The 16005-nt window shown below is 27.7% G+C and overlaps 1 protein-coding gene across 1 annotated transcript in view; it reads left to right on the forward strand.

Moving 5' to 3' along the window:
• LOC148230184 (uncharacterized) overlaps positions 1–16005 on the forward strand; it is a 66289-nt gene that overhangs the window by 5339 nt on the left and 44945 nt on the right. Inside the window, exon 2 of the mRNA XM_088198732.1 lies at positions 13759–14256. Coding sequence (XP_088054858.1) covers positions 13874–14256 — 383 coding nt within the window. The 5' untranslated portion in view covers positions 13759–13873. The remainder of the gene's footprint in view (positions 1–13758; positions 14257–16005) is intronic.

Genomic DNA, 16005 nt, shown 5'->3' on the forward strand with positions numbered 1-16005 from the left:
GAACGAATTTTCGTTTTTGCTGAGATACCTCTCTTTCCATAAGATGAGACATCGCACTTTTGACTAATGTTATTCGCTTTCTGATTTCGAGTTTGCAACTTCCATCTATATTTTTTAAATATCTAAGATACACAAAGTGATTTACTATCTCCACTGCTTGTAGTTGTTCCATATTTTCGCGATCTATCAATAATTATGACTTTGTTCTTCGGTCCATTAATTTTGAGGTCTGGTAAGTTGCTCTCTCTTTCGACGCGGTTTAGTAACTCGATTATTATATATTACCTACGTTTTTGAGTTGTTTTTTTTTATCCAGTACCATGTTTTAATAATGATCTGTTTTTGCTTTCTCATATAATTTTTTTTTATTATTTTCAAGATGTGTTTAGGTCCTCTTCTGGATTTTTTTCAAACTGACACCTTCCTCACGGGGCCATTATTTTTTGGTCAGTATATTGTCCCACAATTTTATCTACATATAAATTGCTTTCTTTCTTTGCAATTAAAAGTTAATTCATAATAATTCAGTTAATTATTTTTCGAGAGCAATAAAATTTTTATGTGATAAATCAGTCTTGCATTATTATTAAATCTAGTTTATGTAATTCAACATAAACTTACATAAACCCTAACTTTTCAGACATCCGTAAAACTGTTACAATCAACAAATCCAAGATAAAACCCGTGGCAATCTCTATCCGGAAAACCTGATCGGAATAATGCGGCACAACCCGATAAGTCTTTATTATTCGATACACATCGACGTCGCCCTCACGCGACCTTCCATAATGTAATTTCTTAAGATTGCTCTCTCTACCCTCGGAACAATGACCTATAAGAAACTTTATCAACTTTTTAAAGGCTCAACTTGCGAAGTCACTCGTTTATCTCTGCCTACATATAAAAATTCTTTGCGAATCGCAAAAAACTTCTATTGTCTCATTCAAGGGCTTAAAGGCCTTTGTTTTGCCGTCCTCTGTTAAAGTAATTGCTAAAATCATACAGCGAAAGCCTTTCCGCGTCGGTGACCGGTCATATAATGACATAATGCGATTACCTTCGCAGACCAAGGGGCAAATAGGCTTTATAATAATCGACACTCAAAGCATTATATACACACGCAGAATTATTTTTTAGGGCGTGAATCGTAGTTAAAAAAATAATCAACTAATAGTATATCAAAATTTGTTATTAAGCAATTAAATGGATGTTGCGGCAATTAATAACAAATGGTTGTGTACTGCTGAGTTTATATCGTGCGTGTTTTGATAGACATTGTAATGCAATTTAATTACTGAAACAGGGCTATCTAATAATTTAAAGTAAATTCTTTCTCTAAATTTAATTACACTGTTTTTGTAATTTAAAACAAAATATTTTTAATTATTAGAAGATCATATAAAGCCGTAATAAATAAGCCAATTTAATTTGTAAATTAGTGACATGTGTTTTAATAACTGTACTGCAAATTAAATGTAATCTGTAACGATCGATTGAACACTAATTCTGATCTCCCAGATACCATACCAAAAAACACTATACTGTATTTGCGGTAACACAGTCAGTTCGAGAGCTATCCATTTCATCATTATTCATAATTTAGAAAAATATGAAAAGTTTTGGTTTACGCCCACATGATACGCATATTATTACTCCAGCTTATTTTTTAAATACATTTATAGAAAAAAAATTTATAAATGTATAGGGTATAAGGCGTGAATCCAAACTTTTCATCTCTTTCTAAATTATGAATAACGTTGAAATCGATAGCTCTCTAACTGACTGTGTTAACGCAAATAAGGTATAGGTTCTAAATTGAATTTGACCCTATGTCTCTCAAATATTAATCAGTGCCTTACATAATATTACGAATCTACTTAGCTATGCGTCAATAAGCAATCAACAAATGTAATATTGTCGTTTTTATTATTTTTTACAGCAAAGTGTGCCACGGAAGAATTTGCATTATTTCGTTGGGAATAAACTTTAATAAAATATTAATATATAAAACTATACTCCTTTATATTTAATTACCTTTATACATATAAATATATAATCACGTATTGCATATATGTTGTAAAAAATTAATGTAAAGAGCTTTGCTTCGCAAACAACCGTTAAAACTAATTTAGATAACAATAAAAACAACGATTCGTATCGTAACCAAAAAACAAATAATACATATTTCATTGATTAATTTTAATTTGCAACAACGAAGTTAACACAATCAACAACCACTAATAAGTGATACATCACACTTGAATTAAAATAAAATTAGTAACATAAATTTTATTAATTATAAAGAATCATTACAGCTTACATTTTTAAGCTAGATTTGATTTTATCTATTATTTATAGTAATTACTCGCGAATTTATAAAAATCTAGGTAAACCCTATGCTTATATATGTATATAATAACCACTAATTTTAGTTAACGAAACAGCATAAAAATTTAAAAAAATAGTTTTTTAGGTATTAGTCACATATTTATACCATTGGTATATTGTTATAATTTTAATATTGTGGTATTGCTCTAAAATAAATGTATACCACATAAAGTTTACTTTGAGTTTCTGTTGATTTTTTAAACTGAATATTTAAAGTATTAGTTACTGACTTATGCTGATTATAGTATATATTTATTTTGCTTAGTAGTGTAAGCATATAACTTACCCCTAAAAATTAGTGATTATTATTAATACTATTAAAATTTATTCATGTTAATTTTTGCATATAAGGTAGCAAAAAAATATTTAAGTATTATTTATACATCTATATATATACAAAAATTTTTTTTTTACCATTTAATCTGTAGTTAGTTTATAAGTATTTTGCGCAATGCAAAAGTAATCTGTGGGTCGCGTCAAGGCAAAATAAACCTAACTAATTTAATTAATTAAAAAAAGTTTTGTGGATGGGAACAGACCTAATATAGGTCAAATTAAATGTAATTAATAAATAAAATATTTGTCGAAAAGACAAAGAAAAATTACAGTGTCATTTTATGATCTGTATATCTGTGTACTAAAATATGCTTCATCTCTATTTAAGAGACAAAATACAGTAATAATATTTTTTTTCATATAAAACAAACATTTATTTTATATATGGCAGCACAATAAACTCTAGTTTTTGCTAGTAAATACTACAGAACCCATTGATAAACAACATGAATAAAAAAGGTTGATTCTACCCGTCGCGTGGATTACCATCAGTAAACATGGCGGGCATTTACTACATGACGCGTCGGATTAGTGTAGTTAAAAATTAATAATACAATATTTTTCCTACTCGAGATTAACTTCACGTGTTACAAACAAATCCAAGTGATTTTTATGTGTAAATAAAATATATATTTATATATATTATTATACATATATATATATATATATATATATATATATATATATATATATATATATATATATATATATATATATATATATATATATATATATATATATATATATATATATATATATATATATATATATATATATATATATATATATATATATATATATATATATATATATATATATATATATATATATATATATATATATATATATATTAGGCTTTTAACAGATTTATTGAGCACTTTACTCAGCTTTTTCAGATGTGACGGTTTTCGTATCGCGCCTTTTCTTACTCGCACCTCGTTTGCTGACGATTCGACCACCGATGCTGGAGTCATCATCTTGGTCGTAATTTTCCTCTTATCCCAGCCGCTGCAGATTATTGATCTGTGCCGTTATTGATTCGATCTTGTGTTTTGTTATTTTTCTGTTTGTTTGTTTGTTACTAAGGGAACAACAAATGAATTAATTTTCGAATTGCTTTGTTTATATGTGTTTGAACTTTAATAAAATTGAATTTATCTTTGTTTAAAACCGGTAACCAAGTATCCGAAATTGCTTTTACGTTGTCTCTTTTATTAATCTCGATTTCAATTGCTTCTCTATTATTTTTATTTTGCCGAAAGTTTTAGTTGTATCAAAGTTAATATGATGCTTTTTATTTAAAGTCTGATTTTCGATAGTTGATTTTTCAGCAACAAGAGTTGCTGAAAATTCGTAACCATAGCTAATGACGACAAGTTTAACTGCATCAAAGCAGTATGTGCTTATGCATTTTATACTTGTATTTGAATTTAAGTTTTGTTTTGTCGTAATCACTGATTTTTTAAGATTAATAGATTTAAATCTATTCTTTAGTTGGTTAATAAATGTTTTTTAATTGTAGAAATTTAATATCTGGTAGGAAGCTACTTAAGGTTGCTGTAAAATAAATAATAATTTTATTATGAATAATTTATTTTATAAGTTTATTAAAATAAGTAGTACTCGCGTACTTCAAACTTAACAGTTCAGAGACTAGTATTTTATTTATATTAGTTAGCCTGCTTTTTCTATAAAATATTGATTTTTACTTCTTATTATTATGACAAATAAATACGACTACACTCTACAATATAACAAAACTGAAAAATGTGATAAGATAAAAATAATTTATACCTTTTAACCAAGCGGCTAAAACGCCGTTAGTTTTCAATTATTATTTTAACAATTCTTGTACATGTTAATTGCAAAGCGACGATTGTGGATTTTTATTAAGTGAACTTTTCTGTGAAAATGTATTGTGAAGCTCACTTAAAATTCTGGGTAATGTATTTTCTTATAATAGAAAATATATAATCTATAAATTTGTATACAACAAAAAAAGTCATTATTTAAAATTTAATAAAGTTAAAAAAAACTAAGAGCAAAGTATAGATAATAATTATTAAGACATATAAATATACAACACTAATTAACACGGCGAATATGTAATCATATTTATAACAACAAAACAATACCACTCTGTGTACTTACTCATACCGGTTTATCCCTCAAGGTGATCGACCAAATACAGGGCAGAAATTTAAAAGCGTTATATCTGTATATGTTCGTATTTACGAATCTAAAGGTAAAATTTTACACCCGACAGACTAGAGGATAGAATGGATCCTTGTCTCACTCTTTTTTTATTGTAATATTCCTATAAGTCATATGGAATTCACATGTCTTCAGCTTCATTATTGTACTACATGTTTTGAATGATATAATGATCATTAAAATATATCTTTGCTATATATAATTCGCTAAAAATTACTCTGTTGTCTTTTTTCTATATTGTTGGCAGCCCTAAGTGCATAAAAGTATAGTGGAATGCAAAAATGTGCATGCTGACCGTCAACGTCAAACGCAATCAATAATTAACGATCGAACGCGAGGTCGGAGCGCTATTTTATTTTAGCGCCACTGCGCATGCGCCGCTGCGCAATGGCAACACCGACTGGCAACATTGAAAATAAACTAATGACGGCTGCATGCCAAAATAAAAGAGTAATAGAATTATCATTTTAAATCAATTATATAAAATATAAAAATACTAAAGGATGGCATCTGACGCAACTGTATCCTCACAAGGAACTAAATAGATTCTCAATGCCACTTGGCCACGTGACCATTGGCCTAAAATGTCGATTCGGCACGCGGCGTAGCATCGCTTGGCGACGCTTGTCGCACGTCGCACGCTCTTCGCGTGATTTGCATCAGTGGCGTATCGACATTAGCGCCATTGTCCTGAAAGAGTGAAATAGAGAAGAAAAATGGCGACGCAAAAGGATCTCGCCTATCGATTTACATCACAAAATACGCGCACAATGGACAAGCACGACGTAAATCTCGAGGATGTGCGCCATTTTGCCTAAAATGGGGTGTTAAAAATATTGGTAAATCCATATCTCGGTTTCGTGAAACAAATGATTATTAATACATTTCTTATTTTTTTTATAATCATACACTGTTTTATTTGTATGTACATTATTATATCATTTTGGGGGGCAGGTGTGACATTTTCTTCCTTTGAATTTGAACAGAAAAATGCATGTTATTTAATTAAATGCTATCTAAAATCTAAAAAAAATGGTGTCCAATGTATCCCGAAAATATTTTTTAAATATGCTATTTCAGTGAAATTATATTTTTACATGTAGCTATAAATATTTACCAGTGAAAATATTATTTATCCGGCAGGTTTTAGTAAAATTATATGATTTAACCTTTTCCATAGGCAATAATATATATATTTATATACTTATCATTATTTATTTACATGTGATGTGTAAATGTTCCAGTAAATGTGTATTTTTCAGTGAGTTATATTTAAGCTACACTCTATTTGCGTTAACACAGTCAGTTCGAGAGCTACCCATTTCATCTTTGAGAAAGAGATGGTATGGTATAAGAGATGGTTTACGTCCATAGCTCTAAAGCACAAGATACAGATATACGTATGATATATTTCATTACTCATGTTTATATTTTAAACAAATTAATAAAAAATATTATTTTTTATATTTATCAATTAATCGGAGTAATTTTAAGTATATCGAGCTTATATCCGTATAGTGTGATTTAGAGCTAATAGTAGGGGCGTAAACCCTTGAATAATGATAAAATTAATAACTCTCGAACTGACTGTGTTAACGCAAATAGAGTAGAGTGAAGTACAAATACATATTCACCAGTATATACATTTATACTATCAAAAATAAAACTTAACTGATAACCAATAATTTAGTAAAAATTAAAATATAAACTCAAACCTAATCTACACGAATTAATCAAACCCAACTTGATCTTATAAAAATTGTAATTAAAGTTTTAGAACTTTCATTGAAGCAAGTCTAAAATACAAATTTGGGCAACTCATCTCTCTAGGATAAATATGTTTTAAAAATATTATAGTTATCCATACCGATAGTACTACAGACTTTTGATATAAAAGTATTGGTCAAAGTATATTGAAACTGAATTTTGCTCAATAAGAGGGCGCAAAAACAAGTATCACTTCTCAGAAGGATAAAATTCGCGTCAAAAGCCATAGAATCGTGTTGGTCTAAAAAATCTAACGCGCTAGATTTCTTGTTTTTTAATTTGAATTTATCTCTGTATCATGCATTAATATCAGGAATTGTTAAGCAAGCTACAAAAAAAGTTGAAAAATGTTGGCCAGGGTATTTTAGTCACAAGACGCATTTCCTAATTTATTTATATAAGCTAAGCATTGCTTATAAATATTTTTAAAAACACCTTATTCAAAATAAGCGTATAATTTCACAAATACATAAAAGTTTTTTCCTAGCAAAATAATAACACTTTTGCTGTAAAAAATAAAACAACAATAAAAAATCTATGCACTGATACAAAAATAAACCATAAAAGAAGTTATTCATCACTTAAAAATGTACTTGTTGGGATTATCATATCAAAACTTGAAAAATAATATCTTTATCAAAAAACCAAAAAAATCACCTAAAATAAATAGTATTATATAATACATAGAAAAATTAATGGATTTTGAGTATTAAATCGAAGTAAAAGTTTTTTGATATCAGTGTTTAAGTATACATACATAAACCATCAAAAATGTTTCTCCATCAAATTGACATAATTTTTCGGAACATTATTGCCGAATTAAAGGAAAATATATTAGGATTTAAAAATTGCAATAATTCTAATTAATTGACAAATTGAGCGTCTAAATTTACAGCTAATAAAAAATAACTTGATTTTTGAAACAAAGAGAAATATATTAGTATATACATATTTGTTATATATATAATACATACACTATTAGCCTTTTATAATTTATATTATTATTCAATTGCGCAACAATCAAGTTGTAAATAACATTCCATGCAGTTTATTACAGATTGCACAAAAACTAATTAGATTGAAAAATATATGCATACTATGCAATACAAACTATTGTATTAAATAGATTGAAAGCTCTCGAGTTGATTAATGGTTCATAGCTTGGGCGGAAATTCTCCAGAGAAATTTATTTAATAGAAGATTTCTCCTTGATTTAAATATGTTTTTTTACTACTGAAATTATATAAGATACATGAAACAAATAATAATAACAAATCTTTTTATCAAATTTATATAATAATTTAATTAATTATATAATATTATTTTAATATTATCGTATTTATTTAATATTATTTATTAAAATAATTATTACACATGATAAATAACAAATATCCTTTAATCATTCTGGTTTGAGTCTTAGATTAATAATAGTTATCTATTTTATCGACTAATATAATATTACATATAAATATTCAACTTATCATATGAATAATAATGTTTATTAATTTTAAATTTTAAATAATAATTATTTAATATAAAACTTTAAGTTACAAATTTATTTTTAGCTTAAAATGCATAAATAAAATGCCTTTAATCAAAAATAAAATTTAATAATAAATGTGAGTTTATAAAAAAATATCTATAATTTCTCGATTTATATTATGTACATATTTTTCTTTAAAAAGTGAAAAATAAAATCAATTCAAATAAAAATTTAAAAAATATACAAGCAGGATATAATATGGAAGTGCGCTTGGATACGCAATATTGTTTGTTTATGCCATCGAACTATATGAAATATTAAAAACAACTAAATTATCTCTAAATCTTGTTTATATAATAGGACAATGCGTAGCTGTGCAAGTGTCATTAAATAAAATATCTTTTATAATAATTTCTTAGTCATCTTAGATTTAACTTTTTTTAAATATATGATGAATTGTAAATGATACACTAAAGTAAATTATCACAACTCATCTATTATATATCATTTTAAATATTGAAAACATTCTGTTGATATGTGTACTAATTTTATTTATTGACATTTATGACTGTAGCTTTATTAAACCCTTTACGCTGCAATTACCAACAAAATGATATAGGCCCACATATACATGAAAAACTCTATTATGAGAACCTCATTTATGACGATCCATAAATTTTGTTTATGCAATCCTACGCCAAAACCAAAGATCAATAACGAACGACGTAAAACGTTACGACGCACGGTTAAATAAATGATGAACTATTAAGTATGTAATTTAACTTTACACCATAGTAATAAAGAGCAAATTGTTAAATGTCAAATATTATTTTTTCTTCTCGCCCACATTTAAGAGTTATAGATTTAATTAAATACAACACAGCGTATAAAAACACACAATGTCGTTTTGCTTACAACGTAACAAAACGATTTTTTTATTTATTTTTTTGAATTCCATATTATACAACTTTAGAGTTTTATACTCCTTTGATGTAATAGAAAAACTTAACAAGGGTCCCTGAAAGTGAAATCGTTGTATTTTATTGTGCTGGACAATTGTTATTGAAATCAATGTGTACGTTGCTAGAGCAACGTTTTTCAATTACGTATTCTTTTGTACATCAATAGAGCCTTTGTCGTTCTTTCAAATGACAAATTGAAAATAGTAAAATCAGTAATGTCTACCTTTGATGAATATTGTGCGTTTGATTTGCATTTAGTTACTTGTATAATGCAGTGTGTTTAAAATTTCGTACTTACTTTATAAATAATTTGATATCCTGAAATACAATTAAATTTTGATTTTTCCCAATTCATCTTTACTGCGCATCATAACAGCGAAATATGATTTGTTTTCAAGGTTTGCTATTTGAAAATATAAGGCAATATGTTTAAAGTATACATATTTAAATTTATATGTATGGATCTATTATATATGTTTTTAATTAACACAGCGCTAAAAAAAACATACGATATGTGAAAAATATAGCGTCAATAATAAAACATTATTTTTTCAAAATCAAGTCAATAGGATGGTGTTATTTTTGCCCAAAAGATCACAAATTTGTGGTAAAGTATGCGCCAGTACGTTATTCTAGTGCAAAATACATTTTTTTGCTGAAATTCTAATTGGTTTTATTGAATTGCTACACGTAAATGCCGTGTAACAGCAAGACTATACTTATTGTTGAAAGTGCAACCTGTTACTTAGTATTCGCAGTGAATTATATCGTTATAATTAAAAACAATAGCGAGGAAAACCTTGACATTCGATCAAACTTGACGTACTTTTTTATCTTAGCGCAACATACAACTATGACTCGTTGTCTGTTTACGCGCGTTATTGCAATTCTGTATCATTAGCGACTTTATATTTCACAATTGCTCAGTATTGGCTTAATGATACTGCTTTTCAAAATGCTTTTCATGAACAACCTAGTATTTTTACTTCTTTTTTCTTTGACGGTTCTAGTAAAAAAATATGCTAAGTTTAATAGCAAATTTGAACCACTAACTTGCTTCAAAATGGTTGTTGTTCTAAAAATAAAAAAATATTTCATATTTGGTTGCTTCAATAGTATTTTCATTAATAATCGTAATCTTCGGTTGCGTCAGTAAATCCTTCTAAAATCGCCGGTACTTGTTCTCGAGCATGTGTCCTGAACATTGAAATCTTAGGTCGAAGAAGTCCGTGTAGCGAATAAGTTTTTGGAGCGAAGTAGTAATCTGAGCGTCAATGTATAGTTCGGTTTTGTACCGCGTAATATTCACCATCGCGTGCGTTAACGTGCGTTGTGGAAGATAATAGAAATGCGGTGTTCTTCTAGACAGCTACTAAGTTCGTGGGCACAGTTCGCGAAAAATTAGATGCAGGTGTGGCTTGTCTCATGACTGGTATCGCGTTTAAATCGCTACAGTCACATTATTAAAAAAAGAATAATTAAACTGTAAAAAATTATTTATTTGTCATTATATGTAACTTAGAAATAGCTTCTGTAAATTTTCAGTTAGTTTGTTAATCAATCAAATATGCATTTATATTTTATTATAAAATAATATTTTTAAAAAATCGTTACTTTGTTCGTTAGAAAAAATATATTTTCATAATTAAAACTATAAATCCCGTTCCAAAATAATAATAAAAAAGTTAAGAGATATTGAGACATCAAAAATAAAATAAAGCACTTTTTCACCTTTATATATACAAAAATTAACATAGTTACTAGGAGCAGCGACTCATCCCATGGTTATATACAGCGATGATAGAATATCTAATTAAATTCGAAAAATAGTTTATTAAAACGGGACGAATTAAAAATACTCAAAAGCCACGGTACCTCACGACAGTGAAAGTCCGACATATCAATATTATATTATATAAATATAATATAATATTATAAAATACGTGACAGTTTAAACTAACTTCACATTTATTTTTTCTACATTTTATAAACTGTGGCAAAATAGCGTAATGGTATTAAAAAAATAATAAAATAGGATTAGAACACCATCCGTTAGCACTACTTAAAAATTGTGTCTTAGGATTGTCATAAATCATAGAGAATATTTTAAAATAATTTCTTGATTTTTTACGATTAACTAAGTAATATTTTAAAATTACAAAGTTACTACTATGACATTTTTTAATTAATTATCACTCTTTTAATGATAAAATCAAGAAATGTAAATTCTCAAATATAAGTAAAAATGTTTTAAAAACTTAAATAAAAATTGATAATCATAAAGACAAAAATCCTTATAGTATATTAATTTTAATAAATAGAATCATTGAACAATGAACTAATAATACGGTTTTTCCTATCAAAAATTTTCAGATGGTGATGTTTTAATTACTAATAATTAAAACTAAGAGACAAAAAGTGAATATGATCATCAAAAACTATGAGTAAAATTAGCTTATTAGCAATTTTTGCAATAATCAGGGGCGTGTGGTGAAATATCCTCCCTTGGACTCGCTTACACATAAAGTAACAGGCATCCAAATAACACATCCCCAATTTACCGTGTTATTAGGGGTTTACTGTAATTGATAAAATATATGTCACTTATTTTAGACTTTGATTTCAGTCTGAGATTTATAATATTAAAATTAATTTGTTGCTTTATTTGTATTGACAACGACTTTTCTATGTTAAAGTCGATTTGAAAAATCATTTTCAAGTGGCCATAATCTGTCCAAATCTCTAATCGTCACGTGCGCTTATATACTAATATGCTGTTTTTAATTGGCGTTTAGCGGTCAAGTAATTTAAAAAAAATATCAATTAGTTTAGAAGCTACCGAAAAATTATTAACCTGCGCGCATCGGGTGCCAAAAATGGAGTCAGCACTTGATTTATATGATATCAGAAACAGAGAACTAGTTCATAAGATCAATAAATGTATTGAGGTTCATCATATACAAGCTAATAAATAAATAAAGAGTTGTTCTATACACCGTATTAAAAAAAACCACATATTTTTGGATGCCTTACTGTTTCGTATTTAAATTAACTATGATTTTTTGTACAAAATACTTAAAAAGAAATAAAGCGCCAGATTGATATAAAAATAATACGATCAAAAGTTGGCAGTTGATAAAAAAATATTCAAATTTTCACCGCACCCTCAACAACAAAATTATGCCATAATACGATTATACTTTGGATTAAGCTACGTTGAATTATCTCATATCTGCGGTGTCACGCTGTCACTGGTGACAGTGACATTTTGGATAATTACGAGGCATCGAAGTGCCCTATAAATACGCGCAGACACGACTAATAAATCACATCTCGGCAAGGATAGGTGTAATGAAAAATTTATAGCTCACGGCAAATACGCACTCGTGTGTTTTTATAACTAATTTATGACTACGAAAGGCATGGAGTTGTAAACGCAAGTGTTTCAATCTGCAGTTCTGTGGAATATGATATCTTAATTAAAATAATCTTGAACTATTAGTTCTATTTACATGTATTGATTTATCAAATTAAATTATAATTTAGTTACTTGAAATATGATCCACAAATTACAGAATAATAACTGAAACATATATTTGCTAGATTTTATATATAAATAAAATAGATTCAGATGTTTTTATAATATTTAAAAAAATACAAACTTTTACATTAAATATAAAACACTTTCTAGTTATTGTTTTGTAAACTTTTGTATTCATTAAACATCATAAAGTTCAAGTTTAGATTACAACATCGAGTTAACAATTCTTGATATTTAACTTATTCATCCCGTACCCTTCGAGTTCCTTATTTGTAAGATCAAAACCAATATTTATTTACAATATATCTCATTTAATAATATTGAATCTTATAGTATGTTTTATAATAACACAAATATACATTGATTACTAGTTCAAATTAAATAATATACAAGAACTTAACCGTGCCTTATTTAAAAAATAAATAAATAAAGCATATAAATCAAAACATAAATATATATACATATACTATATATTTAACTAGAGATATATGTTCTATTTATCAATTAGTGAAATCAATGTCGAAGCATCGCTGAAGCATTTATTGAACAGTTAGAAAGGAATTGCACCGATTCAGACCGCGCGCTTTGTTCATTACCCTCATTTCTTTCTAGCAATAATCATTTTAAATGATACTTGGTTTAAACAACTAAATTAATGGCTCATATTTTAATACTAAATACTACACATATGCGTAAGATACGAACGCTTAATTGGCGTAAACTGCCGCAGACAAAACATATCACGCGTCATTCAGTTTCTCAAACTTCATCTAATTAATTTAATTTAAAAAAAATTATTGTTATTGTTGAATAATCGGTTAAGTCTAAAATAGTATTTTGAAAGCAATGCTTATTATTTTTAGCTAAGAAAATGATATTTTATCCTAACTTAAATTGGTAACATTAAAACAGTACTTAACATAAAATATTCAAAAAACACTAAAATTTGTTTAATAATTATAATTATCTAAAATCGTTCACTTCGTTTATTTATTTAAAAAAATGGTGGTTTCCCGTCGCCTTTCACATTGGTATGCAAAATTTAAGCACGACCAAAAATTTCACAGATTTAAAATGCATGTAAACAAACATTCAACCAAATAATGGACCGATAATCGACGTGATGCGGCACAAGTGCAAAATAAAAATGAAAAAGAGGCAGAAGACAGTTCCGAGGTAACGATGCTGACCCTAATCTACCTGATATGGGCGCTCTTTAGGGATTTTCTGACGCCCAGAGAGATGAGGGAGCCTGACAGCGGCCGGGAGTCGACAACTCCCAAGCCGAATGGCCATGCCGTAGGAGGCCTGACGCCCAACTGCGACCTAGAGGCCACCTCACCTTCAGCTTGTATGGACTCCAGTGCTCAAGTCCCATCCAGTGCTGGATCACCCATTCAATCGCCCGACGACGGCCCCAGCTATCACCGCATGAGGAAATCCAGAGAGAACAGCGACTTCTCAACAGTTTCTGGATTCACTTCTTCGTCTATGTATAGCGGGAGTGTGACGACAACGGGAAGCTACGGTAGTGCGCCGTCTGGAACTGAAGAACAACACAGGAGGTATAGGGGATGGAATCCAGAAGACTAGCTAGGTGAAAGGAGTGTAAAAATTATCGATTCTCTTCGCTGAAATACTTAAGTGAATTCAATTTATGTTTGAAAAGAATGGTTGGGTATTATTTAATAATATACTTTACAAAATAAATCCCTATATTGTAATTCAGGATGACTTTTCAAATATATAAGATCCTTATCTTCACAACCACATTATACTATTTTGCCTTCTTTGCTCTAATTTATTTTAATTATATTGTAGAATTTACCAAATTGAGAAATATTTATTAAGCGGTCGAAATAAAACAGTGCCGAACCTCACCGCGCACTTGTTTCTTAGCCTTCATAGTCACAATTTGGTCCTTAAAATTGACTTAATATAAAACAAATTAAATACCACATAATAAATTATACGTTTACTATTAAAATCTCTTATGAGATCAGTGGGATGCTGCACGAAAATTTTACGTTTAAAACTTAAGAGCAATTTTGTGTTTTAAATAATTTTAAATACATTCTAAATATTGATTTATAATAAATTTTGATACAAAATACATATTTTACTCATTTAGCATTTGCCTTTAAATTATAATTATGGATTTTTAATATAAAAAATAAAATTTTATTTTGTTATTAATGACAAAAAAAAAGGATTTTTCTTATTTACAATATTTCGACAAATTTTGCATTAGTTTTTACAAAAAAATAATAATCTGATTTATTTGCTATATTAAAAACTGATTGAAATTAAATTTAAGTTAATGCTAATTTTTTTTTTAAATAAATATTGTTATAAACGGTCAGTTACTTTTTTCTAAATAGCTGCAATTTGTGCTATTAAGCAGTCATAGCAAAAAAATAACACTAATCTACGTTTTTTTATATTTATATTTATATTTAAATGTATAATATTTTTTAAATATCTTATACTCAATTTATATATATATTTTCATAAATTAAAGTTAATAAGTTCTATGAATCTTAGTTTAATATAAGCAATTATAATGACACAATTAAAAATATTTTTAGGTTTTTTGTAAGAGAAAAAGTTTTAAAAGACAATAAATTATAAAGGGCGATATTTTATATTAACTAACAATTAAAATTACATATAGCAAAGCTTGTTGTAAATAATATGTTTTAATATACATAACTGATTCTGAATTAAATATAGCAGTGATTGAATTTACATTACTAAAAGCTCAATATTAGTTATAAATATCAATCATAGTATACCTTTATGAACATTTCATTTTAATGATACATAACGATATTTTATTAATTAAAAATCAAAGTATGTCTTTATACGAATGAAATTCATTATTAAGCCAACCATTTACAAATTAATTAAAACCGAATAAATACATAGCAGCTTTTATATAACGTTAAATGAAAACAAAATTAAACGAAAAATCAAAACCGATTTACTGATTCGTTAATAAAAAACGTTAAAAAACCTCAACCTAATTGAATTGTACAATATATATTTTTCCGAAACATCCATACGAAAAAGGATGTAAATTTGCACTGCGGTATGCCGGAGATACCTTAAATGGATTTTCAAATAAACGATCGTTTCGGAGATTCTTATGGGATCGTATAAGTGGTATTTCGTCCGAAAGGTCAAGGGGATATACCCAAAATACCATAGAGCGTGCAAAAAGTGAAGTAAACCAACCGACGATTGAATCGAATCTGAAAAAATGCGCCTTTCACCAAGCTATATGATAAATAATAATAAAAAGTTGTGCTCAA

Source organism: Plectrocnemia conspersa, unplaced genomic scaffold (assembly GCF_051122295.1).
Source record: "Plectrocnemia conspersa isolate PC_06_02 unplaced genomic scaffold, ASM5112229v1 ptg000011l, whole genome shotgun sequence".
Classification (NCBI taxonomy): Eukaryota; Metazoa; Arthropoda; class Insecta; order Trichoptera; family Polycentropodidae; genus Plectrocnemia; species Plectrocnemia conspersa.